The sequence below is a fragment of the Hyalella azteca genome, unplaced genomic scaffold (assembly GCF_000764305.2).
Source record: "Hyalella azteca isolate HAZT.00-mixed unplaced genomic scaffold, Hazt_2.0.2 contig15773, whole genome shotgun sequence".
NCBI classification, from domain to species: Eukaryota; Metazoa; Arthropoda; class Malacostraca; order Amphipoda; family Hyalellidae; genus Hyalella; species Hyalella azteca.
The window spans coordinates 1-25,435 of NW_025945612.1; the positions used below are offsets into that span (position 1 = coordinate 1).

Consider the following 25,435-nt stretch of genomic DNA (forward strand, 5'->3'; position numbering starts at 1 on the left):
GACACAGCGTCCAGGCGGTTCTCCGTCAGCGGCCGGTCCATCATGTCTGACCGGGAAAAAAATATTCGAGAGATATGATTTCGTAGAGATTTCGATTTTTAGAGTAATAATTTCCGTGAGCCAAAATATTTTATTAAGATAACTTCTGCGAGTCAATTAATTTTAAGTAAAATTGCATCTAGGCGGTTCTCCGTCAGCGGCCGGTCCACCATGTCTGACCGGGACAACAGTATTCCAGAGATACAATTTCGAAAAAATGACCACTTTTAGCGAATTTTATTTCCGTGAGTCGAAATATTTAATCAAGATAACTTCTGCGAGTCAATATATTTAAATAAAATTATTTCGGTGATTTCGAATCTTTCCGAGAGTCACACGGTATTTCAACTGGAACATTCTCCTGATTCCAAATTTCTCGAAGAAATTGTTTACGTGGGCAAGTTTTTAGTCCTATTCAACACATGTTCATTACAATTTCTGCAATATAAATACGAGGAGACAGAATTGGTTCAAGGCGCGTTGGTTTTATAATTGGCCACTGTATAGTGCAGTCGTGGAACGGTATACCCACGCAGTCCAGTCGTAAACGGGAGCACTCACGTTCACGCCTGACATTTATTTATTCACTCTCACCGTGTGTGTCCTTTATACGTTAACTGAATTATATTGATTAAGCACCGAAAAAATAATTCAAAACAAATAATACGTAGATGTAATTTTTATTTGATCGAAAAAATATTTAACTAGTATGCCTGAGATCATTGTAAGCTGGATTTAAGGATTTGGTAAAAAAGAAATTATCAAAGTAAGAAACATTACTTTCTGCCTGCATTTTTCTTCATTTATGCACGTTTGATTGAAGACCAGAGCATGCTTTTTATTTTAAAAAATTTTTTATTGTTTTTTTCCAATAAGCCGAACAAAATTTCTCGCTGGTGTTGGGAGATCGAAAATCAGGATACCAAATAACATTTTACTGGAATACGACGTTTCGAATATTCAATATTCATTCTCATTTTCTTCCCCTATAGAACAGGAATTTCCAACGCTTCACTTTATATCTTGGAAGTATCCTTACCATTGGGCAACAAATTTGTTCTGATAAAATCTGAAAAGATCGGCTCCGATTTGACGATCGGGCGTGCGGTTATAAAGATGTTTTCTTCCTAGAAGAACAACACGTAAATTCTGAGATTCCTCTGATACAATTTCTTGGAATACTATTAATTGAACGAAGCCTGAGAGGGTGACGAAATGATCATATATTTCAGTCTGAATTCGAGTTTTATTAAATAATAATGTCACCAATGGATACGATTATATTCGATTAGGTTAATTTTTACCTGACTTTGCCAAAAAATTTCAACATTTACTGATCATAACGTAATTTAAAAGCCATCAATCAATGAGACTTCCATATATCCAATGCAGAAAGTCGGCGGAATCAACCGCCATTTTACTCTACATTTAATTGACACCAATCGTTTTACCGATTCTCCACATGCTTTTTAATGAAGCAGCAATTTATTTTTCGTTGCATTTAACTACCCGCTGGGGTGCAAAATTTGCTCGGTTTTTGATGTTGACTTACGTCTGGCCTTTCTCTCTCCTTTGCAGAGACCCTCTTCCGCCATCACAGCCCTGCACAAATAAGAAAATTAATGACGTTTATAAACTTTAACACCTGCCGGTTATTCTATGAGAAGTTTCATATAATTTGTTTCGTATTTTTATTTGAGAATAAGCATCAAGGAATAATTGACAATAAAATGATAAAAATGATACATGAATCCATAGAAGGTAATTAGGTTAAAGGTAATTAGCAGAAATAAGAAATTTAATGTCGTATATAAGCTTCAAGACCTGCTGGTTATTCTATGAGGCGTTTCATAAATTTTTTTTTGCATTTTTATTTTTGAGAAAAAGCATCACGGAATAATTGATAATAAAAAAATAAAAAAGAGACATGAAGCCCTTAAAGGTAATTAGGTTAAAGGTAATTAGCAGAAATAAGAAGGTCAATGTCGTATATAAGCTTTAAGACCTGTCAGTTATTCTATAAGGCCTTCTTATTTTGTTTTGCATTTTATTTTTGAGAATAAGCATCACAGAATAATTTATAATAAAAAGATAAAAATGATACATGAGCCGTTAAATTTAATTAGGGTCATTGAAAAGAACTTATTCTACATCATTAACAAATTATTAATGAAATATTAACGCAAAACTGGGATTTCATCATGAGAGGCAGTTTAAAGTCGTGCGGCGAAAGTCTAAGCATTTTATAGCTTAGCAGCGATCTCCTCCAGACTGAAATGAGCTCATTGAGGTCATCTTTAAGATTAAACATTGCAACAATGCTAGATTACTTAAGAAATTATCATCAATAACTTGACTCTATTATACCTTCTAGTGAGCCATTAATATGAGAAAAAATCTGAATTTGTTTATTCATGCGTAAATCGTACGGCGAATACATACTATCTAACAAAGTCTTAGATGACAAAATCATATTTTTTTAGCAGACTGACTATGAAATATGTATAAAATGAAATAGAACTCAAATACTTCCTGAAAAATCAAAACTAATTTTAAAAGATCTCAAAAAATGTTTGGTAGAATTTACTTGACTTCTATGGTATTAGAAGTCAAGGTATTGTGGTATTTACTTCAATAATAGAATTTACTTTACTTCTATGGTATAATTTACTTGATTTCTATGGTATTAGAAGTAAAGGTTTTATGATATTTACTTATATGATAGAATTTACTTGACTTCTATGGTATTGGAAGTCAAGGTATTACGATATTTATCTCTATGATAGAATTTACTTGACTTCTATGGTATTAGAAGTCAAGGTATTCTGATAGTTACTTCTATGATAGAATTTACTTAACTTCTATGGTATTTCTACTCTCCCCATACTTCGTAACAGAACTGCATTGACAAAAGGTTCACCGACTTTTAACCTGACCGGGATGGCGACGAGGCCGGAGCTCAAAACTGGTCCCGAGAAATATAATTTATGCGTAAGAACAACAGAATAACACATATTAAGAACGGCGCGCTACCTGAACCATTCCTTCGTAGAATTCGATATGGAACTCTACATAAAATGTTCTAAATTACTTTTTAGCGTAGGAGTAAAAAAGATAAAGGATTGCCAATGCACCGCATGCAAATGATGCTAACCCTGATTATAATCGTTTATAATCGATCAGATTTGTTTGTAACAATTTAGCGCGAGTGAATGATGTCTGAGAATTTTTTATCTACATCTTAACTTAACTTACTACATCTTATAACTAATATAGAGTATTATGGGGATTCTAATAGTTTCCCTGAAACGCAAGATTTAGAATTCAAAGTATAAATTTGTTTTAAAAGAGGTTTTCGGTGTTAATGACCAGCTACTATTTTAATGAATTAATTATTCGAAGTTAATTAATTACTTGCTTTAATTGATAAAAAATTAATTAAATTAGCCAATTTAAATTGGTTATTAAGGCATAATTATTTTAATATTGAAAAGTTATATTATGATATCTAGATCACATGAATCACTTTTCATTTTAATAATTTCATTACATTTCATTTTAATATTTCAATTCTAGTATAAGGAGGAAATAAATATCCTTAACTCACATGATGGCGACGATGAACAATCTTGGCTGCATGATGATGCTTTTGAAGATCCACTTCCTCTATTTATCATATAATTATAAACTTTTGACTACAGCACAGAGGTTGAGGTAAAAATTGTTTACTAAAAAATGCATATATCCAAATCAATTACTCTCCATACGCAAAGTGTTCTGTAAAAAATTAAATGCTGCCCGACAGAGCAACGAATTTAATGGGTTTTAGGCCTTTTTTATTTATAATAGACACATTAAAAGGCACTGCGTGTCTGCAGTTCATCCTTCAATCAGTAAAACTGATAATGCAGGACTACTAATCATCAACTTCCAGCAATTTTCCGATAGTAGTAGTCTTTTTATAAAGAGAACATTTTTTTAGCTATTTTTAAGTCAGCTACTATACCCTAAAATTTTTCCACAATTGAAAGAATACACGTAATGCAGTGAAGAGCAGTTCCCAAACTGGATTTGATTTATCCTTATGGGATAACGCATTGATTTTAGGCAGCTAATTGTATGAAAAATATATATTTAGGATTTTAATTTAACCAATTTCATCAATAAAACAATCGTTTTCGGCCAGATTGCGTGCGCGTTGCGGCTGTTAAATTTTGAAACGCTGCCTCCGATATTGAATTAGTCACCCGAGCTGTGCAGAGGCGACATCAGAAGCGACATTAAATCCGTAGGACCTGCTGGAGTTCATCCGCCCTTGACCATGACTGCAACCAGCGTAAGTCTCACCGGCCCGTTGGACATGAGTTCGTAAGACATGGTGGAGCTCGGCCGTCCTTGGCCCTGACTGCTACCAGCGTAAGTCTCACCGGCCCGTTGACCGTGAATTCCGTAAGACATGGTGGAGCTCGGCCGTCCTTGGCCCTGACTGCTACCAGCGCAAGTCTCAGCGCAGGTCGTTACTTGTGATTCAAGATCTAGGATCAGTCGTGTGGTGCCCTGCTCACAATTAGGAAAAATATAGATAGGAGATAAATGTGGGAAATATTTCAATGAGGCAAATTTTTTGTTATGGCAGCAACAGAATTGAGACAACTGAAAAACACGAACGGCGATTTACAATCTTGAAATAATAAGCAACAAACTTAAATTGCTGGTGGGTGTGAATAAATTATGATTGTGAATAATAGTTCGGCTGGGCGGAATAGAATCCATTGTTTGGTGCGGTGAGTTTGGTGTGAATTCAAAACATGCGATTCCGGCACTGCAATGTAATTTCTTTCAGATAGTGTAATAACTTCAACCATAGTAATGTACATTCTGCGGTGCAAGCTTTGGGCCAAGTTACGTAATATTAGTTTATCTTCTCAGCCTGCACGTCGAGTGCTACGAGTGGCGGTGCGAGACTGAACTTTGAGCAGCGGAGTAACGCACTCCAAGAGCCCCCAAGTACGGCAAATCTTGCCTTCTTCAAAGAGTCCCTCGCTCAGGAATCTCTGCTGAGAGTCTTGAAGGATCAAATATCCGCTAAACCGGTCCAGCAAGATGGCCTATAGGGCTCGTCAGGAGCATTGACATCACCGCGGTGCTTGTGCACGATGGCCAAGCCTCCGCATCTCCTGAGGTGATGCAGCCAAGCATATGGCTTTTGTCGAGAACCCCATATCGAAGCATCTTCAGAGATAATCTATTATTTTTAATTACGACAACTCCCATTACCAGTCATTCAAGTGTGAATTGCATTGACTTCTGTTAATTTATCCATAGACAAAGGGTCAAAAATTTTTCTCTAGCTTCCTTAAAATTATTGTGACTCAGGTGATTTTGTTTAATTTCAGTCACGTTGGAAAGGTTATTAATGTTCGGCTGCGAATCATTAAGTCTCTAAGTTATGATTTTTTGTGGTTTGGCTTTAAAGAAGTGACGAAACTTAAGAAAGCCTTCACGAAGTTAATATCAAGAAGTGTGAAAATATAATAACTAGTACTTTATTGTCAAAAATATTATATTAAAAGTTATTTTCTTTGAGCTTAATACATTCTCTGACTCCGTGCGTTGAGTGAGACTTATACACTAAGTTATAAATAAAGGCTAAATGGTAGATACAAACATTATCAATGCCTATAATTTCAGTCACTTAGTTGACTTCAAACGTTCCATCATATTTTTCTGTTTCATAATAATCGTTTAAAAAGCTTTACACCCTGAACAATTTGCAGTCTCTGTAGCGCCGGTTCACAACTCACGGACTGCCACCTCTCACCGTGCAAGATCTCACCTGACTGGCTGAGTCGAGTGTTAGCTTCTGCATTTATAGCAGATTTTGATTCTTCCTTTTAGGACATTTTTTATCCTCTTCAATGCTTGAATAATGTTGACGATGAGATATTGTAAGATGGTTTGTCAGGAGAAAGAGAGGAAGATGGTATGTAGGAATATGATGGCACATTGTCATGATCGAGCTGAGATGACGGTGCAGAGAATGATTTTGCGCGGGATAATGACACTGTTGGATGATGTATAGTGAGAAACGACTGTACATTCAAATAAAATTCATTTCTCAAAGGTTAAAAGGAAAGGTTAGACAAATTTCAGACAGTTAATGGCAGACCAGGTTGAGCACTGATTTAAAAAAAAAATTAAAGTATATCGTGCACTCGACCATGAGAGGTTGCTTGAAAATTTCGTTTGAAATTTTGCTCCATGCGCAAATATATGTTCATGAAGACCTGCAAAACAAGAATAGCTCTAATTTAAGTTAAGCAAAACTTTTTTATCATATCTAAACTTATTTTAAAAATATGGGAAAAACAATCATTTCAGACATATCCCACATAATTTGATTTGAGATAAAATTCTACAGGAGGGTCATGGGTTATGAATTTGTGTTTGACGAAACTGAAAAATTGTTGAAACGATACTCAAAATTTCATGTCAAGTCAATCGTCAGAATGGGTAAAATAACTACCCACATGTGCAGCTATGAATTAAATCCCTGTTAATATTAAGTACCATATGACATCAATCAATTATTATGAGGTCTGCATTGTTAGCACATTTTCTCATTTATGGAAAAAATGCCCTATTGTGCTCGTCATGTCCGTCCGTCTGTGTCCGTCTGTCCATCCGTCTGTCCGTGACTTCACGTTTCCGTCGATTTTGAGAAAATGCGCTCTCTGTCACTCACTGCAGTGATTATTGAGTTATATTTTTTATGGCTGGTGATGAGTCAACCTATAATATCCGGATTTTCATATGAAATTTGATCATCCGGTAAGTGAACAGAGCTACATGTAAATTCATATCCTTCAACAACTTCATCAATACGCACAGGAAAATCTCTAATTTCCATTATATTTTATGCTATTATTTTCAATAGAACATGAAAAACATGCATATTTATAACTTACCCAAAATTACCGTACAAACTAATTACAATTTTGATATATAATTGGGAAAAAAGTTAAACATTTTTTTCCAGCAATTGTTTCGATACGAAACCTATAATCTATACGGATTTTCATATGAAATTTAATCAATCGGTAAGTGAACAAAGCTACAAGAAAATTCATATCTTTACACCAACTAGTTCTTCATTACCTACAGGAAAACGGAATTTTCGTTTAATTTTCTGCTATACTTTACAATGGAACATGTAAAAAAACAGATGTATTTTTATAACTTAGCCGAAACTGCCGACAAACTAATTACAATTTCGGTATTTAATTGGAAAAAGTTAAACCTATTTTTTTCTGCAATTGTTTCGATACGGGAGTAAAATATTTTCATTCTAGTGAGTAAGGGAGAATATTTTCTATGCCCAACATGACCAAATGGAGCAAATTGCTCACTCGGCCCTGGTTTGGTTGTACTCACCCACCACCCGCGGGTGCACGCCCCGTGCATAGTGGTAAACCAGTGATTTTTTAGAATCAGTTCATATTTAATTTTCTCATTTGCTCAAGATTCAAACCAATATCTTATGTATGATGATGCTGGTATCCATGATACTTTGCTGGTCTATTTATAGGACTTAAAATTGAACTTGAAGGAGAGTCTAAAAAACTCTCTGCTTTGCCACCTACCACCCGCCCGAGGCTAGGAGATGAGCTGGAGTCCCAATATATGCAGCGCCGCCCTCCGGTCACGACAGGACTCGAGCTAAACCCGTTCTGCTTCACACACACTGACTCCCTCGGGTCACTGGTAGCATAAATCAGCAACTTATTGCCTTTTTTAGAAAAAAGGAGAAGCAACGTCGATCCCCCTTCTTTTTTAGGCATTAAATCAGGGAAGAAAAGTTTAAGTACTGAGTGGCTATAGCCACTTGGTTAAAAAATTTTTACCGCTCAACCGGGTGGTTCATGTATTAACTCAGTTGGTTGCGTTATGTTAAATAAAAAGAGCAGCCTATATGGCTGAATTATGCTGTGTTTGCCTATAAAAATTATGTGTTTATCCTTCGACGATTGCTTTCATATGTTTAACAATGATTTTTAAATTACTGTTGCCGAACTCACCGATACACCAGTGGAATCCCAAGCCATTGTTTGCAGGTTTAACAGACTTTTAATTTTACTCGATGCATTCGCTGAGATTATTTCAAATTATTGTTACATTGAGTTAGAGAAATTGCTAAAATAAAAGGAAATTATCAACTGCTTGGATCCGCATCCAAGGTCTTGCAATTTTCAAATATGTGAATAAATTCTTCAGCAATTGTGACGACACAAGCGCTTCAGCTTCTGTTCTTGTTGTCCGAAAAGGTTATGTGCATCTCGTAAGTGTTGTATTTTGCTCAAGAGGCATTTAATATTTCATGAAATGGATTCAATTCGTGTCCAGTGGAGCTCGTCCAGCATACGAGCCAAGGAAATATATATGTGTTTCAATATTTTCATAATTGTAATATTTCGAACATGTCACGGCAATCATTTTTTGATTAGTTTGATTTCCGATAAGTTAGAAAATTTAAATTTAATCTCGTGGAGTCGCGGTATGAGACAATTAAAGTTTAGTCGCAATCTTGCATTGAGTGTGATTCGTTTGACGAATCTATATCAGTCTTCTAATAATGTATCACAAATTGCTANTGTCTCTTATACACATCTAGATGTGTATAAGAGACAGGACCTGTTGAGACTCACAGGCCCGCTGGACCTGTTGAGACTCACAGGCCCGCTGGACCTGTTGAGACTCACAGGCCCGCTGGACCTGTTGAGACTCACAGGCCCGCTGGACCTGTTGAGACTGACAGGCCCGCTGGACCTGTTGAGACTCACAGGCCCGCTGGACCTGTTGTGGTGTGACCTCAGCCACAGTGACCGGACAGCTTCGAGTTCGTTCCTACGCTAGAATTTAACTTGATATTAATTCTAATCCCATGTAAATACTTACAAAATAGGAAGGAATAATAACAAAACAATGCGCATGAACTCACCCTGTTTACGGATTGATTACTTTTCTAAATTAAAGGCATGCATTGCTAATGTCAAACACGATTAAAAGACGCATAAAATTAATTTTAAACATTCACAATAAATGTAATTATCCTTTTTAAGGCCTCTAGAAGTTATAAAATTTAAAATTTGCTGCGAATGCTTCAATACTTGTTGGCTTACGATAGAGGACACCTAAAAAATAACATAAGTTAACCCTACTTGTCTGCGGCTTACTGATATATAAAGAATTTGTCACTGCGTTTCTGATCTAAAAAAATATTTAACCTTTTCCATTTTGAAATTTCCGGTGTTTAGACTCTCGCCGATTATCGCCGTGTCTTAAGTCGGTTTTTGCTATTATGTGGTTGTATATTATATGATTATATAATATATGATCATATATTATATGATTACATAGTATATGATTATATATTATTTAAAACCGGAGTTGCCCGGGATGGATAATAATTACTGCGACTTAACAAATAACCCGTTCATCAACTCATTACCGATTAAGTCTTCGTAAGGCAATGAGCAACTACACCTCATTTTATCATTATAATTTATAAACGAAATTCTCGTAAATTAAATAAACGTTCGTTCTAACTAACTTTTCACAACGAAAACAATTCAATCCCCTTTGCAAATTTGACGTAAAATCCACATTTTGAATTGAACGAAAAACGTTGCCAAGAAATAAATAATTTCAAAAGTGCAGATTTTAATGTAATGTGATAACGCCTTATATCCTGGTAATGTGGCAACACGTAAACATTATGTATACGTGCTTGAATTAATAGAAAATTAAATATATACAGCGTCAGGCTTGAAACTAACCAAAAACACACCAACGCTCTGAAATACACTGCGAACACGCGACTCTACTCTTGGATTTATTTGTCTACTTGGACAAGAATTTTTCTTCTTGTCTGCTTGGACAAGAATTTTCTCGTCTACTTGGATAAGAATTCTTATGTAAAGCAAATATTCCAGCAAAGGATTTAACAGACTTTGTGTTTAACGAAAAGAGGCACAAAAAATGGAAATATGATGTATTATTCTCGTTATCAGATAATTAAAAACCTTACAAGTTACAAATACTGGAGTTCGTTCACCCAATTTGCAGAAGTGAATTACCGGTGACTTAAGTCTGAGAACCAACTCTCGCTAATGCGACCGCCATGTCACGCAACTATGGACATCAAAGTTAATATTATATATGTGAAATAAATGCAAATATGTCGCAATAACCTCTTTTTTTATAGTGCCGGAAATTCAGGAAAAATATTCAATGAACGTAATAGATGCGAACAAGATACTGGGTAGGACCGACCAGCGAGGCTATGAGATTGGTCAGACCGACCAGCGAGGCTATAAGATTGGTCAGACCGAACAGCGAGGCTATAAGATTGGTCAGACCGAACAGAGAGGCTATAAGATTGGTCAGACCGAACAGCGAGGCTACAAGATTGGTCAGACCGAACAGCGAGGCTATAAGATTGGTCAGACCGACCACGAGGCTACAAGATTGGTCAGACCGAACAGCGAGGCTATAACATTGGTCAGACCGACCAACGAGGCTATAAGCAAGATTTAGCGCGGTCTGCTACATCCTAATCGCCATGTCCGCTGTCGTTTCATTTCTCTTAAATTCATGAGCTCTTCCACTGTTCACTGCTGTTGATCATTCTTTTTTAATTAAACGCAATGTTTTGAAATTCCTTTGTACTGGAGTAACAAACTACTACATGTTTGAATTAAACAAGAATTTAACAGAAAGAAAATTAAAATTTCTTCCACATAACAAGCTTAATCAATAGATCAACAAAATTTTCAAGGTTAGATTACAACAAAAATAGGCAGATAAACATGCGCAGAAGCGATAAAACCTATCGAATACTACACGTAATTTCGAGGGAATAATTAGTTTCCATAATTAGATTTTTCGATTTATTTATCAATTATGTTTTAATCACTACCGTGTAAATTTGGTTGCTCTATTGACTAAACTCTATCCTTGAAATTTTTGAACTGATGATGAAGTCTCCGAAAAGTTTATGTTAAAAACAACAATGAATTTACTTGATAGTTTATTCGCCTTTAAATTGTTTTGTAAATTTGCTACTTGAGCAAACCAATGTAATAAATAATGGAATTGTGCTCTTCGAAAAATTATATGGATAAATAATTCAAATAATTTCGTACAAATTGAGCGTTAAGTATTCACTTATCTACTTATTTTCTATTGTTAGGCATCGTATTATGAAGTGATAACTGTGAGCTGAATAAAAATATTATGATTATCATCTGTATTCACTGGTATTCTGAAATAAAAACAAAAGAAATTAACACAATACAATGGCCTTCGACGCGAACGAACGTTTCACTTTCCCTAGTTGTATTACTATAAAGGCTTTGAAAACTTCCCCGTGTCATGTCTGACCTGTTATTGATGTAAGTTTAGTAGGTAAAGTCTCCAATGTATGGTTCACAGTTGTCTGCCGTACTACTTCCCCATTATTTATTGTAAAATATAAATGATGCAAACTAACAGCGATTATATTATCAAAAAATAAATGATAACACACACAAGGGTAGGCGCAGAGTACAAAATGAAGGGAAATAGTTTCATCTTACGGGAGGAGGCCAGATTACCGTAAACCAGAGGGGCCAATTATTTTCTCTAGTGTGGTTGCTAGCGTATAATTGAAATCTGTTAAAGGCTCACAATAGAAGAAGTTCAAATTAAAGTGAAACTTTAATCTGTTCATCACACCGGCATGGCGTTGGCGGAAGCCATGTTGATGTCAAGCCAGGGGCGGTAGTAGGTGAGACGAGTGAACACTGCCGGGAGGCCAACGTTCTTGCAGAGCGGGAACCCGAAACTCACCACACCCACCTGAGTGCACACTTCGCCGCTGCACACTACGAGAGGGCCACCGGAATCTCCCTGATAACACAAAAGATAGATTACACGTTACTGATGAAGCGAATAATCTTCTCTGATATTCAAATGACCTACCCTAACAAAATATAGAGTCGCCCCAGCTTCTGGTAATCCAAATCAAAAGCTGCCGCGACTGTAAATTTTCACTGGGTAGAGTCCTATAGACCATCGAATGCGTAAGATTATATGTGCCGAAGAACCACGGTACAGATTTCAGAGAAAATCTTGCGTCAGCTTTGATACGACAGAAATCTTCACTTTATCATACATTAGACTTCTAAATGGAGTACTGAAAACTGTGCAATTTTTATAAGATTCATCAGGACCCTCAAACTTTCTAAGGAAATCAGCTTATTTTCATATAATAGACGGTTTAATTAATAACTGTAAAACTGCATGATTTTCAGATAAAATTTATCAGAGCCCTCACGCTAATAAAGCTAACATTTTCAAATAAATAAAATTTCCGGCAACATTTTCAGAGAAACGTTTTTCAAAAGAAACAAAATATAGGGGACATTCGTAGATGCAAGACTGCATAAAGCCTTACATGACACGGAGAACCTTTGCTAACATCGAGGCATATTTGTTTCTTCGGGTCGGTAGAGAGCTGCGGCTTGAGGGTAGATTTCGTGGACCACTGCCGGTCGCAGGTAGCCTCAGTGAGCAGCGATGAAGAGTATTCCTTGAGAACGTAGGACGAGATTCGCTTTCCAATTTTATCGCGGCCCCAGCCCGTCACAGTTGCGTTCAGTCCTTCAAACGTGTCATCTGAGTACAAAAATATGGCTCTAAATTATGCACTTAATTTTGGTGACGCTTTTAACTGCGTTGGATATCTGAAATTACTTACACAAACTGCAGTATATTTTAAACCAAGGGTCTCAATCGTTAGCATAACGGTCAAGCAATATTGAAATCTGGAATATTTAAAGTTTTTCCAGTTACCGTGATTTTCAATTATTAAATTGGGATTCAGCATCATTGAATGATTCCCATAAACGTAAAACTCTACTACATAACTGAACTCTACTACGTCAAACTCTATTACATAACGGAACTCTACTACGTCAAACTCTATTACATAACTGAACTTTATACGTAAAACTCTATTACATAAATGAACTCTACTACGTCAAACTATATTACATAACGGAATTCTACTACGTCAAACTCTATTGCATAACTGAACTCTACTACGTCCAACTCTATTACATAACTGAACTCCAATACGTCAAACTCTACCACATAACTGAACTCTACTACGTCAAATTCTATTATGTAACTGAACTCTACTACGTCAAATTCTATTACATAACTGAACTCTGCTACGTCAAACTCTATTACATAACTGAACTCTACTACGTCAAACTCTATTACATAAATGAACTCAACTACGTCAAATTCTATTACATAACTGAACTCCAATACGTCAAACTATACAACATAACTGAACTTTACTACGTCAAATTCTATTACATAACTGAACTCCAATACGTCAAACTCTACCACATTACTGAACTCTTCTACGTCCAACTCTATCACATAACTGAACTATAATAAGAACATTCTACTACAGAACTGAACATATGCATATATTACGAACAGAACTGAACGAACATTTACATATACTGCGTCAAACTCTATTACATAACTGAACTCTAATACGTAAAACTCTACTACATAACTGAGCTCTAATACGTTGAACTCCACTACATAACTGAGCTCTAATACGCCAAACTCTTCTACTGAACTGAAATCTAAAAATCTAATAGCAACATCAAACGCCCGACACTGACCGAGTGCCCACGGCAAGAGGACTGGGTTGATGGACGAGGAAAACATGACAGGTTTTTCGAGCTGCAGAAGTGCGATATCATTCCGGACGGTGTCAGCACGATAGTGAACGTTGAAAATTATCCTGCGTATGTCACGGTATGTGCTATCGGTCTCTTTCCTGGTGGAGAGATCGTGATCTCCAAGAATTGCTCTGATTCTGTCCGCTCTCTTGGACGATCTAACGAAAACGAAATAAAAATGAGGAATTTACAATTTTGAAATAATATTTATTTCGTGTCCCATGTTTGTGGGTTCGTAGGAAGTATCAATGATTTCGTATATCTGAAGTCGCAAGCTTGAACGAAAAGTAATTATTTGAACTCGAAAGATTTGAAATTGACCATGAAATTAAATCTATTGAGCAAAAATCTTAATTTTAGTTCGTATTTCATTCTCATATCACAAATTGATTAGTATATAACAATAGTTCTTACCCGAGGACGCAGTGCGCTGCTGTCAACACGAAGCTGTCACTGATGAGTGAGGCTCCGCAGAAAAAGGCAGACTTGGATTTATTTTTTCCAGGTGTTATGTAGAAGAGTGCGACCTAAAATGAACAGTTAACTTATGCTTCAAATTCTGATGTAAAATTGTAAAGTGAAAGTGAAGTAAAAGCGATAATTTTTGCCCTAGGTTAAGGGCCGATTTTGATGATACTAATCAAGTTCAAGAATCACTTCACATGGCGCATGTATTAATACTAACATGCAAAATTAAGACTCGCTGGTGAAATCATATTGACATATCGCGACTAAATTTTAGGCATAAGCAGGACAAATAATGGAAATTATATGCACAAGTTGACTTGAAGCATCAAATGCACCCAAGCTTCGTCATATTCTAAGAAGATTAGTATACTTGTATCATAAAATTCACCCGAATTTAAAATCTGCCAGAACTTGAATTAACTGCGTCATTAAATTCGCCCGAAGTTAAAATAACTGCGGTATTGAATTTACCCGAACTTGAAAAAACAGCGTCGTTGAGTTTACCTGAAGTTAAAATAACTGCTGCATTAAATTCACCAGATATTAAAATAACAGCGCCATTGAATTTACCCGAAATTGAAATAACTGTGTCATTAAATTCACCAGAAGTTAAAATAACTGCGTCATCGAATTTACCCACACGTAAAATAACTGTCATTAAATTCACCCGATATTAAAATAACTGCATCATTAAATTTAACAGATGTTAAAATAACTGCGTTATTGAATTTAACAGATGTTAAAATAACTGCATCATTAAATTTAACAGATGTTAAAATAACTGCGTTATTGAATTTAACAGATGTTAAAATAACTGCCTCATAGAGTTTACCCGAAGTTAAAATAATTGCTTCATTTAAACTCACCCGAAATTAAAATATATGCGTCATTAAATTCTCCCGAAGTGAAAAACAATTTTAAAAATCTCTTGTGAGAAATTATAATTGTATATACACAGATTTGAAAGTAATTTCACCATTTTTTTGGGTCAGGTTTCACGTTCGTAGATCAAGTTTCCGTTCTTTACTCCAGTTCAATTTCTTAAAATTAATTTTGGACAGAGGAGATAATAAAGACCGATATTTATTTATTTTTATGCAATTTCTCGAGTTTCTCACTAATTCACAGATTTATTCATACCAAAAACTACGGTAATTAGTATCGACGGTGAAAAATTTCCCCAAAATTCCCCAAAAATAAGAAAATTTATAATTTTTGGGGGAGATTTATATGAAAGAAGCGAAAATGTTCAAGTGAGATGCCACTCGCCTGCCATGGATACTCGTGGATATTGGCATAGACTCCATCCACGATCCTCGGCACAAATGAAATGTTTTCTTCCTGATCTGCGCATCGCGTTGCCGGCATGGCTTTCTCGCGGGCATAAAAACCTGCAAAACGAAAATTTTTGAGCAGCCAATGGTGCTAAAAATTAAATATCTTACTGGGAAAACATTTTTATTTTTATTTTAATCCTGTTGTGTGTGTGGCCTGGGTTGAGAGTTCAGCTCGAAATTTGATAAGCAGCATTTCTGCACCGAAAAATGATAACCGGTAGACAACCATCATCGTCTCGACGAATCACCAAATTAATGATATGAAACATGCTTGAATTTTGGGCGTGAAAACGCTGAACAGACGCAAAAATATCTGAAATAAAACTAGTAAACTTCGAAGAGAGATTTGACAATGCAAATCCTATAGAATCGATGGCAATCTAAGACCAAATTGACGAAACAATAATAAAAATTAATAGGTAAAAATGAGTCTGATTGTTATCACATTTAATATTACGCGCTTCTTTACTTGTGGAATCGGAGGAATTTTTCTGATTAATACTAATTTCAACATCAATTAAAAACAAAATTTTGCTGGAACCTTATACTGACTTTGCGGCAAACTTGAAAAAACGCGAAATTAGAACTTGTGGACACTATGGCTAAAACTACATAAAAAATTGCACGGATATTCATTTAAGACAAATGCCTAAAATATAATAGAATTTAAACTAAATAGGTTTAAGCAAACCTTGGAAGAATTGTGACATGGGAGTGACGTCAACCGTGTCATACGGCGCTTCGGAATCCCCGGTAAATGTACTACCCTGCAGGATCGAAATATTAACTTTCTTAACTATGATAAAATTAGTTACAGATTTCAGAGAAATTAATAGGTCATATTTTCCTAATGGAGACACAATTTCTTGCTCATACCACGAGCAGAGAATGGACGTAGTAGCACTGATACCGTGATACGCCGTCGTTTGTGACGGGCCGAACTGAGTTTGGATGACCCAACATAAGGTAAAAAATATGCGTTTAACAAGTACACACTTCTAAAGAGGCCAATATCTCCGATGTTACATAGATACAATGAATATCTTATTTTGTCTTTAAATATTTATATATAAAATAAATTACATTTTTTAATTATTTTCTTTTTATTTTGTTAATTGATCCGTGCATTGTCTCCGACTTTACGCAAGCGTGCAAAATTTCAGATCGATTGGGTTTTGAAGTGTATTAATTATCAATTATAAGATTTGTAGCAGACAAACAAACAAGAAGTGAAGTTAAATAGAAGTGTGGTAATAAAAAGTCCGTCTTTATTTAGGCAAAGTATCACTCATTTCATTGAATTTTGATCGCACTTCTATTGCTCATTTAGATCATAAATCATTTTCATCGTGTAGTTTGAATAAAATTATCTGTATTACATCAATGTAGTTAGTTCTCAATCATCCATAAAAAGAGTGAAATTAATTAAATTGAAAATATTAACTTTTTTCTCTATGGATTTAAAAAAAAGCTAGCCTCTGTAAATTTTAAAATATCTACTTGTCATATTGGTCCCAATAATTTTGGAAAATTTAACCATTGATTCCAGTAAAGTTTTCAATCTGTGGTACAGGTCCTCTTAGTAGATTTTATTAAAACCCATTGCAGATCGCAATAAAATTGAAACCATCAGCATAATTGTTATGAAAGCAATGGAAGTAAGCAATTCATCGATGCCTAAGTATATTGGGCCTTACTGAATTTCCCGTCGCTGTGAGAAAAATGATTTCATTTTTGATGCTTTATTTTTAACTCGTGAACGGGTGTCAATATGTTGTACGAAGCTTTACTTCGTTCAAATGTTCAGTGATAATAAATTATTAGATTCTGATAAAGTGAATAATTTCTAAAATCTTTGAGTATCCGCCAAGCTATAATTTAGACTTCACACCTTGCAGGTTAGGCTTAAGTTCTTAACCCTCCATCGCCTGACATGAGTAACAGGAGCAATATTGTCACGCGCCTACTTCCCAAAAAGGGTGCGTTCTAGTGAGCGCAAAATGACTTGCACTGATGGTTGCCGCCACGTACGACAACTTTAAAATGTTCTCTGTTGCATACAAACGTCCTCAGGTTGCTACACTCAATAGTTTACGTATAATTTAAGTTGATAGTTATGTTCCCGGAGAGTGACATACGGCGGTAGAACCTGAGCTACCAACGACAGCGTCACGTCGCTCAGCTCCTTCACTGCGAATGTCGCTGAAATTTTTAGGTAAAATTTATTATATGAACGAAATGATAGTAATTCAAGTGTAGTGTATAAGGCTTGTTGTAAATTGTATTTTACTGTTTGAATATAAAGCTTCTATTAAATATATAGGTATGGTAAATTTATAATTGATTAGATTAGTATTGTAAGAATGTTTTAGAGACAGTTGGAATCGAGAATAGAAATTGCGGATTAAGAACGAGCAGTAAGAACGTGGACTTGATGAGGAAGACATCGTCACGTGTTGTGGAAGGTAGCTGTTCGAACGAAGATAAATTGATAAATTAATTACCTGTGTGTCACGTGAACATGTGCTACGTATCCTATTTTATGCAGAAAGACTGTAATGATGATTGATGTGCAATAAATTATTTTAATGATTGTTGGTTTCACCACCAGAACCTGCCACTATACGCACGACAATAGTTATGCGGATCCCTTTCTTAACTTACTTTGTAGTAATCCAGGGGAGGGAGGGTCACCATAGGACCTTCGGCATTGCGGATTTTCAGAAAAAAAGCTTGGACGTAAAATCTATCATCTAGTATATAGGCCTGCATCAATCTATACGGTACGTGGTCTATGGCTATGCAGCGCATATCAGAGGCGACCCATGAAAACTCATCGTCGGATCTACCATTTCGTAATTCATCTTCAACCCTTTGAGACTTTCCTCCATTCAAATAACTCATCGTGATAAGAAAATAGAAGAGACTAGAATGATGCTTGCGTTACGAAAATCCAAAAACATTTTGGAAGATTCTACCTCCAAAATTTTTCAATGTATATATGTACTATTTTTGTCCCAAACGGGGAGACGTTGTTTGGCCTCTATGACGACCATGACCACCAAGTACAGAAACACAATTTCTCCATCATAAATTCACGAAAAGAATGTTTGTTGATATTTCTATTTTAATGCTAGGATGCATTAAAAAGACGTTTTATTTGATCGAGCGCATACAGATACATGAACATTATTCTAGTGCTCGAGTTCAATGTTGACGATGTAATGTAATATTGACTCAATTTTGACGATGTGGTGTGCTTCGGATGTAATGGCCCAATGACCCTGAAATCAACATCCCTATCCAATAACTAAATCCTTGATTATAATTGTATCTAATATGTATACGCACTTGCAAAGCCGGTCATGTTGCCACACAGGGAAGCTGTAGGCCCCTCAACCGTGCCCAGGATCACGAACATGTCGAAAATACAGCCGCTCTTTGTCGCAGGCTCCAGCTCAAACACGTTCATGTCCACTCTGAGGCAGGAAGAGATGTTGCATCTCAATAATTATAGATTTTATATAAGCGACAGTCACTGAAATTTACATCGTTGAAGTAATTAGTAGTACCTTATATCAGCAACGCTCGCTGGAGTGTAAATCGTTAAAGTAATTATGATTACTTTAACTGAGCGACCGTCACAGAAAGGGGATTCACGAAACGAATTAGGAATGTCCGATTTAAGCGACCATCACTAAAGTGTACTTCGTAAAGGTAATTAGCATTGCCTCATCCAAATGACAATCACTGAAGTGTGTATCGTTAAAGCAACTGGGACTGACTTAACACAAAAAGGAAATCCACGATTAATATGATTGTCAGCTTTAAGCAACTGCCACTAAAATGGAAATCATTCAGAAGATTTACCCTAGCAATCCATCTGAAAAGCACTCTGGAATACACAATAATACATTCACTTCAAGCCGATATAACTCTTAATGATGAATATACGAACTCACCGCATGGAGCAAATATCTCGACCGACTTTGATCATCAGGGGGCAGAGCCTCGGTCTCAAGTTCTCCAGCGGAAACGAAGGATTGCGGAAAGTCACTGAATGTGCGGATGTCTCATCGTCGCACGTCTTTTCCACTGAAATACAAGGACATTTTACCAGGAATGTCAGCAATATAATTTCACTCTAAATCGAAGTATAAATTGCATAAGTTTTGATTGATTGATGATAACTCTCGTTCTCTTGTTCATTGTTGGGGAATAATACCTGTATGTATCATTATTATGGAGTATGACATACATAAAGTTTATAACATTTGAATTAAATTCATCAAAGAATACGTTAAACATTTTGGTATACTTTAATCCTATTATTTTCTGGAATCCACCAGTCAGGGTTAACCTTTAGTTCACAATCCACCACTAAGCAAAGGGTTAACCTTCAGTTTACGATCCACCAGTAGTATTAACAGTATTAACCTTTACCTACCACAGTATTGGTAGGTAATTATTATCCTATTATCCTATTATTATTATTATTATTTTCTGGGATCTACCAGTCAGGGTTAACCTTTAGTTCACATTCCACCACTAAGCAAAGGGTTAACCTTCAGTTTACGATCCATCAGTAGTATTAACAGTATTAACCTTTACCTACCACAGTGTTAACCATTACTTAATAATCCTCCACTAAACACACATTTAATTCCTCACCCACACAACAGACGAGAGTAGGATCGCCAGCACAGAAGCCTGTGAACCTGCCCCCCTGCGAGGTGCAGGCCTCGCTTCAACACAGTATTAACCATTACTTAACAATCCTCCACTAAACACATTTAATTCCTCACCCACACAACAGACGAGAGTAGGATCGCCAGCACAGAAGCCTGTGAACCTGCCCCCCTGCGAGGTGCAGGCCTCGCTGCGAAGACACGCGGCCTGTCGTCCGCCCACGCTGCATACGGGATACACTGGCGCGTCCAGGGCGTTGTGAACCAATTTAGGGCGGTCCAACATGTCTGGTGACGTATCAGGCATCAGTTATTGATTTTCAAAGTTATAGCTTCTACAGTAGAAAACACATCAGGGAGAGCATCAGTTACAGTTTTTACAGTAGAGAATGCATCAGGGAGACCATCAGTTACAGCTTGGAAAAGTTACAGCTTTTGCGTGACACAACGCATCAGTTATTGCTTGGAAAAGTTATAGCTTTTACATTAGAGAACAAATCAGGGAAAGCATCAGTTACAGCTTTGAAAAGTTACAGCTTTAAAAAGTTACAGCTTTTACATTAGAGAACGCATCAGAAAAAGCATCAGTTACAGCTTGAAAACTTACAGCTTTAATAGCATCAATATAAAAACCAAAAAGAATGTTTTGCCCCTTATTTTTGATTTTTCAGCTCATTACTTGGAATACGAATGTCTGAAAAACCTTTCCCAAATCTAAATTAGTATGAGAAAATCAGTCACACGAATCAAGAAACGATAGAAATTTATTAGAATTAAGTCTAACTCACGTCTTGGTTGTCTTTCTGCCAGAGCACCACCAGCCAGCAGGCAGAACCTGTTCATGATTCATCAATAAGTTCAACGTAGATGAGAAATTCAATTTCATTCATGTCTGACTGAAATTAATGTACCAATAAAGCACCTTTGTACATCGAAAATTTTTATTGTAATTTACGCTAGCAACCTTAAGTAAAGCCCTCCCCAGTATAGTTGATAAGTGCCCGCGATGTAACTTGTCGCGGTTGAGTTCTCCGACCTTACGGTCGACATCATAGCTTATACCTCTGTATCGTACTCCTGTATAACCAACCCGTATATAAGATATGTTTTCAGACACACGAGTCTTACCTACCCTTTACAACCTTAGTCACGTAACCCGATCCTCAGGTAGAGCTTAATGTATGAGCTCTGACAATAATTGTCCTAATTCTTAAGTTAAAATTTTACTATTATTTTATTTTAGTTAACATTTTTACTTATTTTTAATTCCATTAAGTAGAAGATTGAATTTATTGTGCAACCGTAAATCATCAAATAAAAATGTAAGTAATTAGAAAAATATGATATGCTTCATGATTTTAAGGCATACAAAATGTCAGTGGCATATTCTTTGCTTTCAAATTCATAGATTCAGACGTATTTTTTTTAACATTTCACTGTTTTCCGAGTATTTCAAAATAACATTTCCCATGCATTAATTATTATGAATTGCTAAAATTAAATTAAAGTTAAAGTTTATTGAGTGTTCGCGTCAATGACTCCCTCACCCGGCGAAGGATACAGCAAGGATAATCCTCATAACCGCAGCCATCAATGAACCTGCACAAATAAAAAGATAATTATATCAAATAATATCTACATTCATTTTAACGATAATATGTTCAGAAGCACGCTACCTCATACGCGTTATAAATAATTTTAAATATCAATCGAACTTCCCGTTCGTTATTGTTTCAGTACAATCGTTTCGAGAAAGCATAAATCAATAAATTTTATAGGTATATATTTACAAAAATATTTATTTATTTATCTACAAACATAAATTTTGAATTTCGCCTGAAATAGAGCATTACGTCTTGAAATAATTATTTTCTTAATTAGATGTATGTGGACCCAAATATTTGATTTAAATTTGTTAGAAAAGCTTTTTGTTATCAGAATATTACGAAAATAAAACTTTAAATATATATTTTTCATCAAATCGTGCTCATCGAGGTTAGAAAATCTGAGCTCTTATATACATAATTCTAGCGGATCTTAGTAGCATTCGAGATGCAATTCTTTCACCGATTTATCCTTCCATGCGACATTGCTCCAATTTATAATTACAATTCGATTAATATTAATGTTACTGTTCCATGCAACTAAGCGGTCATCATGGCAGGTCATTCAAACGGTTTGTACTCATTAATTTGTAATGGCAATCCCCGACTCAACCTTGGGATAGGGAATATAGCTTCAACGCTATATGGGACAGTAAATCCCAATCTTTTTTATTTCATATATCCGCTTTTTAATAAAATTTGGATAGCACTCGTAGATAAAGAAGAATGTTTAGTTCAATGAAGTGACTCTTACATCGATCCAATTTCTCTTTTTAATTTTTCTCTACAAATCATCTTCAAAATGACACCATATAGAGAAAAAGTCATCATTTTATATTCTTAATTCATCTATAAATTGCAATTGAACGAATAAAAATTGGTAAGAAGCATCATAATGTCAGTATTACAGAACTGCGGCGCGTCTTCTTTGCAGAAAGTTCCACGATTGTCATGCGGATCAGTAATTCAAGGAGAGGTTGACCTCAGAGCTTATTTTAGTTCAGTTACTCCTATTATCTTCTCAATATATAGCGGCTAATTAACTCATAAGATCGCTTGCTAATAATATTTAGCTATCAGTGAATCTGTTCGAATTAGACTCTAATGAAAAATTCCGGTATAATAGAATAAGAATTATTTATAGAACATAATTTAATTTACAATTTATACAACGTAATTTAATTTATAGTCTATACAATCTAATTCAATTTATAATTTATACAACGAAATATAATTTAATATTTATGCAACATAATTTATAACTTCAAAAAATAACAACGCGATACGAAATCGCCGTGGCACACTCATGATTAGATCTGAAGACATTCATATTATGATCTTTTCTTTTAAATTGCTAGTAGTGAAAGCCGCTAATTTAGTTGTGTCGAAACTCTGAGTCTCATCCTATTTAATGTGCTAAACAAATTCACTGAACTTGATCATAGTTCACTTGGAGCATACCTGACTCTGACGTCCCGTTAATTGTTCGATTCAGAGCACGGCACCCCTTGCTCAGAACGTCCCGTTAATTGTTCGGTTCAGAGCACGACCCCCTTGCTCAGACGTCCCGTTAATTGTTCGGTTCAGAGCACGACCCCCTTGCTCAGACGTCCAGTTAATTTTTCGGTTCAGAGCACGGCATCCCTTGCTCTGACGTCCCGTTAATTGTACGGTTCAGAGCACGACCCCCTTGCTCAGACGTCCCGTTAATTGTTCGGTTCAGAGCATGGCCCCTTTGCTCAGACGTCCCGTTAATTGTTCGGTTCAGAGCACGGCACCCCTTGCTCAGATATCCAGTAATATTTAAATAACAATGCTATAGCGAATACCTTTATCACTGGAATAAAATTTGCGTGTATTTCCGTGAATGCCAATTTGGTTGGAACGAAATTTCTTATAGCAAAAAAGCATGAAAGTTTTCACTCAAACGAAATTCTTTATCTTAAGTTTTATAAGTTGAAATAAATTTCATCTTGTGAGAGCATAATTTAGAATTTGAAAATTAAATGATCTCAAAAATTGTAAAATTATGTAATCGTGCACAAATGACTAAATTAAAACTAAATCACAAATTAAATTGTCTGAAAAGGCGGCATGCTCTCGTGTTAGTAGCCATAAAATAAGTATTAAGTCACGTTTTTCGGAGTGTGATCTGAAAAAATTACCCAAAATCAATGAATTACTACGGTTCTATCGCTTCTACCTTGTAATTTCTAAATTAAGGTTTTTATGACGGATAATAAATGCTATACTGTTACACCACGAGCGAAACATCACATTTTTCGATTTTTTTTTCAACAACTTCGACTTTATGAAATGTAATACGAAACTTTTAATATAAATAACTTTAATTTTCGATACACTGACAATTAGATATGCCACTGATTAGATCACTGATATGGGGTATTATATTATGGTTACATTAAACCGTGATAAAGAAATTTTAATCATTGATGAAATATTTCCCGATCCTCGATTCCTATAACATTCGTTTAGCCGCTCCTGTGCATGTAATGCAAAGAAGCGCATTCTAACTCTACCAAATGCATCATCAACCGCCATCAATGTTTTCGTTCGTCAAGTCTTTGCAAATACATATAACGTTAATCGTATTTCGTAAATTCGTCAACAGAAACATTAACAGATGGCAATGCAATTCGTACCTCAAGTTTACAAAGCGTAAACCATTCATTATATCATTCATTCGTAAATATCATTCATTAATATGTTAAATGTATATATAAAGGCCTAGTAACTACATTTACCCCCAATTGACATAAGTTAAATCCTTTATCAACAGATGAATTGAGTTTAATCCTTGAATAAATCCGAAATCTTAATTCTTTGTATACATATGAATGAATCCTTTGTCTATATTCGTCAATGATATTGATAATTCGGAGGCTCGTAACTACAGTTACTATCAACATTCTAATGGTAAAGTTACGCGCTGCAGTGAGCGCACTCACCTCTTGCCGTGGAGGTCGTCGTGGTAGCACTGCAGTTCAGGGCGCGCGGGGTGTGCAGTTGTGCTGCCCACACATGCTATGCGGGCGCACTCCTCCTGTGTACTTTTTTCCGCTAAAAACAGATGCGCTGTTGGAAGTCATTCTCCATGGAATAATTTCTCCTAATTTGCTTATTGATGGTCGGTATAAGTGGATGTTAGCTGCATAAGGAGGAATAATGCACGAAGCAATTGCTAATCTCGGTCCATTAATGGAATTTTAATATATGGAGCAAAATAAATCTTTTATGTTCGAAGCAGTAGTTTCATTTTCTGAAAACTATTAAGGTAATTGGGTAAGATTAATACGAGGTGCGATCAATTCTCTTGAATGAAATCTAATTTGTTTATAGCAATGTTACAGACATAAAGTTACAGGATTTGACGCAGAACTTTAATGATGAAATAAATGTACGTCATTTATGTGACTTTTAACTTAATTTTTTTTATAATATACAAATAGATGGTGTTGAATTCTACTTAAATA

At 35.7% G+C, this 25,435-nt stretch overlaps 2 protein-coding genes and 1 long non-coding RNA gene across 3 annotated transcripts; all 3 read right to left on the minus strand.

Moving 5' to 3' along the window:
- On the minus strand, positions 1-3,817 carry LOC108683034. Its single transcript, XR_001931591.2, has 3 exons — positions 3,647-3,817; positions 1,592-1,641; positions 1-46 (listed from the first exon to the last, which is right to left on the minus strand). It is a non-coding gene; the product is annotated as an uncharacterized LOC108683034 (long non-coding RNA).
- A 6,467-nt stretch (positions 3,818-10,284) lies between these two features.
- Positions 10,285-16,411, minus strand: LOC108683040 (chymotrypsinogen B-like). The gene is made up of 6 exons (XM_018172318.2): positions 16,341-16,411; positions 15,582-15,703; positions 14,259-14,371; positions 13,785-14,002; positions 12,536-12,756; positions 10,285-11,988 (listed from the first exon to the last, which is right to left on the minus strand). The coding sequence occupies exons 1-6, from the start codon at positions 16,357-16,359 to the stop codon at positions 11,809-11,811; spliced, it is 873 nt and encodes a 290-aa protein (XP_018027807.1). The 5' UTR covers positions 16,360-16,411; the 3' UTR covers positions 10,285-11,808.
- A 1,151-nt stretch (positions 16,412-17,562) lies between these two features.
- On the minus strand, positions 17,563-24,967 carry LOC108683031. The gene is made up of 8 exons (XM_018172308.2): positions 24,911-24,967; positions 21,885-21,936; positions 21,126-21,172; positions 20,455-20,625; positions 19,612-19,744; positions 19,001-19,128; positions 17,799-17,851; positions 17,563-17,577 (listed from the first exon to the last, which is right to left on the minus strand). The coding sequence occupies exons 2-8, from the start codon at positions 21,926-21,928 to the stop codon at positions 17,563-17,565; spliced, it is 591 nt and encodes a 196-aa protein (XP_018027797.1). The 5' UTR covers positions 21,929-21,936; positions 24,911-24,967.
- Positions 24,968-25,435: the final 468 nt, after the last annotated feature.